At 38.8% G+C, this 5,586-nt stretch overlaps 1 protein-coding gene across 1 annotated transcript; it reads right to left on the reverse strand.

Annotated features, from left to right (window-relative positions):
* Positions 1-535: 535 nt before the first annotated feature.
* mpeg1.2 (macrophage expressed 1, tandem duplicate 2) lies at positions 536-4,814 on the reverse strand. Its single transcript, XM_067413994.1, has 3 exons — positions 4,332-4,814; positions 2,173-3,705; positions 536-1,061 (listed from the first exon to the last, which is right to left on the reverse strand). The coding sequence occupies exons 1-3, from the start codon at positions 4,770-4,772 to the stop codon at positions 897-899; spliced, it is 2,139 nt and encodes a 712-aa protein (XP_067270095.1). The 5' UTR covers positions 4,773-4,814; the 3' UTR covers positions 536-896.
* Positions 4,815-5,586: the final 772 nt, after the last annotated feature.

The following is a 5,586-nucleotide window of genomic DNA, read 5'->3' on the forward strand; positions in this document are numbered from 1 at the left end:
TACTTTTTGTGTGTTTGCCATTAAGACCATGTGTTTAATAGAATTGTCTGGATCATAAAGTGCTATGCTTCTATTCAGAATAGACTATGCCTGAATACAGATCGTTTTTTAACCTTATTTTTAACCCTTAAGTCTTAATTGTTAAAAGAAAGAAATAAAAATGGAAAAAGTAAAATGTGCTTGCTTATATGGTGTGAATTATTTAATGACTTTCTGGGGAATCAGAAAAAATATTTTATTTCTAGCTATTTCTAAGTTTTTGTCTCACGGTTTTGATGATATATTTGGAGTATAAGTCTATACTGATGTGATGAATAGCCTATATTTTGTTTCTGTACAGCCGTATCCCCTTCAAAGCCAGTTAAAGTCACCATTAAATCAAAAATGATCAATTCTTTCTTTTTTTTATGGAATATGCTGTTCTTATTCCATCAAAAATTCATAATTGTCAATTTTGATTTCACCATGACTTTCAGACCACCCAAAATTCACACACTGATTTCAACAGAACAATTTACAAAACACACAAGTCAAGTCCACTTTAACTCAGATGTTTTTTTTATTAAAGTATAAAAAAGAACAATAACAAAACACATGCTAAACACAAAAACACAATGTGACTTGATCTGACTTACATTCTTAAAACCAGTTTTTAAAAAAATGAAAACAACACAAGCATGTAAATGCACAGAATGCTGAACACATATGATTACACATCTATATTCTCATTAAAACAGTGGACCAGAATAATGTATAAAAATACAAAATACTGATCATGATTCATACAAGCTGTAGGTCTGTTGTAAATACCACCACATCAATATTCCTGATCATTTGATTACAATGCTGATCAAAATTACTCTTAGAATAGTTAACAAATCTGTACTCCTTTACAACTAAGCTAACAGAGCTTGAGAGGGGTTTTCATTTGTATTCTGCTCTCTCTCAATCTCTACAACATTTTGTCCTTCATTGTGAATCTCTTCATACCCCCTGCTTGACCTGAAATGAGAAAACCTCCTTCTCCGTTTCATGAAGAGGACAATTCCTGCCAGGGCCGGCTCTAGCTCTTTGGTTGCCCTAGGCGAGATGGACTTTTGCGCCCCCCACCCCTCCCCACCCCACTCACTTTTATCGTCTCTATTCTAATTCAGCACGTCTGTTTTCCTAGGCCTACCCGTAACCGAGTTAAACACGTTTGCCGCTTTATTTCCACTTTTCAAACATTTTCTCACTTTTTATTGAAAATATATGCCTTTCCGATCTGATATGTGATGGGAAAAGGGAATAGAGCGAGTTGGCAAAAGGCAGGATCGAACCTCTGATCGATCTGCATCAAATCTTGATGCCATGCGTCTTACCACTACACTACAGTCACTGTAAAGAACTTGGTGAACACAGCATATTTGTCTTTAATGTAAATAATATGGCATCTATCGTTAGGCTGCTCCAGTAAAAAAAAAAAAAAAAAACGAGAGGCCGTATTTATTTCCTTCCGACGCCCACGTAGAGAGTTTTTGTACTTTTCATAAATAACATGCATACGTTATCCATATTCATAACGAACTGGACTTTTGATATTTAAATGACATCCATTTAGGTTATTGTAGATTATTGTCAGTGAAGTTATGTTTGCAATACGTATAGTAATTATGTAGAAAACTAGCAAGTGATAGCTTAGTGACAATATTAATAATATTTATAAAATAAATATTAGTTGATAAGATTGATACTAAGTAATTTTATTTAGTTTGACAACTTATTGGCTGAGATAAGAAGACTAACCTCTATACTGGGCTTTCTTTCGATTTTCTTCCTTTCTTTTTTTCTCTTTTTCCGTCCCTGTGCATCCGCGGGTTTAGACGCCTCATTTTTGATGAACGCGCAAGATGAGCACTTGCCTGACCTAACGCCTGAACTAATAATCAATAATCACCATCAATTCAATCTAATAATCAGGTTGATAAGTAATTAAACGTGTGGCTGAGGGGGCGCCCTATGATGATCATGTTTAATGATTATTATATTGTATTTCGCTTGTTTCGATTCTATGCTTAATGGGAAGTAATGGGCGGCACTAGAGCGCGCTCGCGCCCCTAACACAATTGTCGCCCTAGGCAACCGCCTAGCTCGCCTATAGCAAACGCCGGCCCTGATTCCTGCCACCACAACAGCGAGCAAAGTCATTACGCCACAGGCCACACCAGCCTTTTCACCTCCTGACATCCGGGTAGATGACGCATTGAACATTCCGGCCATTTGATTGACTTCACCGAGCTTTGCTAGTCTCCATTTTTTGGTTGCTCCAACCCTCAGCCAGGCCCGATCACCTTCGCTCATCACAGCTACAGTGTTTGTTGCCATTATGTTGACCAGAGGTGGTTTTGTAAATGGTGGGAGGCGAATAGGTTTTAACTGGCCACCAGTAAATTCGCCTGATTGGACACAGTACAATACCTGACAGCCATCACTAATGGTAGCAATGTGTTGGCTGTACTGAGGTGGACAACGGTATTCACCCCTTGCAAGAGGGTTGCCAGATTGACAGCTAAAGAAACCCCCAAAAGGCACAGAAGATATTGTTCCTGCCTCATAGTCATTGCTCAAACAAATCATCATGCCATTAGTCAAAAATACTTGTGCAAAGTAATTTGGAGGACAGTCATGAGATTTGGTCAATGGGTTTTGTAAAGATGGTCCGAATAGACCCCCAAAGAGGTATCCAGAGTATTGGGGGACTGCCTGATTGGTGGAGCACCAGTAAGTGTCAATTTTTGCACTACGGACATAGTAAGCATTTCCACATACATGTTCACAGCAATCGAAAAATACCCAGCATGAATGACATTTCTTATGGCACTCGTATTTATTGTAACTCTGGTCTACTGTCTCTGAGTGTAACAAAGAGGAAGCGTATGGTTGGTGGCAAGAATAGTCGCCAGTATTTGGATTTTTTTGCGCGAGCTCGTCGCAGATGACATTTCCATCTGCCAACATTGGAGTGCATTTTTGGTAAACTCCACCAAAGGTCAAATTGGTGACTGGACCTTCACAGGATTTGTCATTTACATTGGCCTGAAAGTTAAAGTTTGGGGAATTTTGATCCACACATCCTGGAATGGTGTTTATGTTGTAGTACCGCTCTGCAGCCTTTTGGACTGACAATGCCAGTTTGTGTAAAGTTGGAACTGGAAGATCAGGAAATGTGGATGGATTGAGGAAATAGTGCAGTGGCATACCAGAACGGTCAATAGCCACAAGGTTATTTTGGGTGCTCTCTTGCCACTTCTGCAGAGTGATGCCTTGGTAGAATAAAGCCCCACCGTGGCTCTGAACTAGAGAATATGTAATGTTTTGCTGGTACTTGAGGGTGTCAGAGGTTTCCTCGGTTGACTTGCTACCAAAGTTAAAGTTAACCTTGTTAAAAAAATTCAAGCCTGCTGATGCAGAGACAGAAGACTTGTCTAACTCACTGTTAGAGACATAAGACCTTTTTATATAGTCCTCTTGGACCAAAGTAGCACCAGCGTCAATGCTTGTGATGACATGGGTACCATAATCAAGTATGAGTTTCTCTGACAGATAATTTGCTTGACGCGTTTGATTGTTCTCCACAGCATCTGCGATTTCCACTATCTGCTCAGCAAAGCGGGAGTCCAGAGTAAAGTCAGGATATGCATTAACAGTGTAGAGATGGTTGCGTACCTGAGAAAATATAGAAGAAAAGACAAAACATTCTTAAATCCTTTTCCTGGTCAATTTTTTCTTCTTTTTTTTTCTTCTATTTTCTACTGAAAAAAAACTATAGGCTACCCATTGTTTTACACCCATTGTTTTCTCATTAATTTAGAGAAAATATCATCTTTGAAATGAAAGCAGTAATTATCATTGTTAATTAAGTTAATAAATTAAAGTAGATTCAAAGGCTGCCTGATATAGGCTATACTTTTTTTAGAGTGCAAACAACAGTAAATTAAAAAGCTGTTTATGTAAAAAGGCTGTATAGTTTTTGTTCACATTAATATTAGTCAATATCCTTGAGCAGACACGTCCTCAGATTATGAAGTGAACATAACCAGTCCAGATTTCCACTGTTGACTTTAACGTGAAATGAAACTTGAAGCGAGCGTAGCGCTTGCGATGGTCAACTTCGCTTACGCATATTACGTGCGCTCTGTGAGTGCGCTCCTTTTTGCAAATCATTCTGTGTTCATTTTATTGCTCCCTTATGAATGTGAAAAAATGCTGTCTGTATAATAAAAAAATAAAAGGTGAAACAATTAAGAAAGGCATTCTCTTTTTAAATAGTATACAACCCTGCTGTTACTTACTTGAACTCGTGTCGTTACAGAATTGCCTCTCACTTGATGTGTTTTCATGCGCGTATTTTCTTCAGAGAATTTTCCGTTTAGTAAAGGAGGGAAGGAAATATCTGCATTGATGGATCCTGATGTGGCGCTTTTCTGTTCCAGCCATGACATTATGGTCTCAGAGTGAGTTTCCACTCCGCTTGTTTTCCTTGGAATAACAAAGACTTCATCTGGGATGAGATAAAGTCCATCCTCTGTGGTCTGGCACTGTAAATAGCTCAAGTTCATCACCCGTCCCATGTCTATGTTGCGCAGGTTATCCCACCCTCCACCTGGGAGCACCTCTAGTGCGGTTAATGTTGAGTTTATGCGACATTCGCGGAGGCCATTACTGGGTCGGATAAACGCATTAGACTTGCAGACAACGACGAAAGTCATCAGTACAATACATAATAGCTTCATGGTGATGTTGGGCACTGACTAGACTGCTTCTCCCCTCGGGAATTTTTGCCCGGCTTTATATCTTACTAATAGGTGTGGCCGTGGGAAATTTAGCTCATATGAGTTCAAGTAACTTTTAGTTTCAATTTGTTGGGAATCTCCGAGGTTCTGCGCATTTTTCAACTGTCAGAGATGTTTTATCTTTTGAATTACTTTGGGTTGATTACTTTGGGTTGATTACTTTGGGTTGTCATCAGTAGGAATTTTTTAAGGGACATTTGTAAAACAAACAAAAAACAAACAAAGGAAGAAAGAAAGAAAGAAAGAAAGAAAGAAAGAAAGAAAGAAAGAAAGAAAGAAATATATAACATATATATGTTTTATTTGTTCATGGTATAGTGCAATATGTCTGTTGTGTGCTTATTATTCTCTAAAAAAAAAAAAAACACTGTCCAATCCATTGTCCAGAAACACTTAGGCTGCATTTGAAAACCCAGGCATCTGACTTGCAATGACTTGTAAGGTAGGCCTAGCATAAGCGGGTGAAAGTATTTACTTCACAAAACTCCGTACGTCTCCGTTCCCTCCTTCAGGGAACGAGGGTTACATACGTAACCGAGACGTTTAATGATACAGCAAAATAAAACAAGCTTTGGTGAGAACTTGACAATTATTCAGTGACTGCAGTCGTAATTTCTCACTAGAAATGACACCAGAAGTGGAAAACGTTGGTCAAAAATTTACATTAAAGGGGGTCGCACACCGGACGCGGAGCTCGGCGGCGCTCGGCGGCGCGCCACGTCTTTAAAATTCGAACACATTGTTTTCAATGAGT

This window comes from Pseudorasbora parva, chromosome 13 (genome assembly GCF_024679245.1).
Source record: "Pseudorasbora parva isolate DD20220531a chromosome 13, ASM2467924v1, whole genome shotgun sequence".
Taxonomy (NCBI): Eukaryota; Metazoa; Chordata; class Actinopteri; order Cypriniformes; family Gobionidae; genus Pseudorasbora; species Pseudorasbora parva.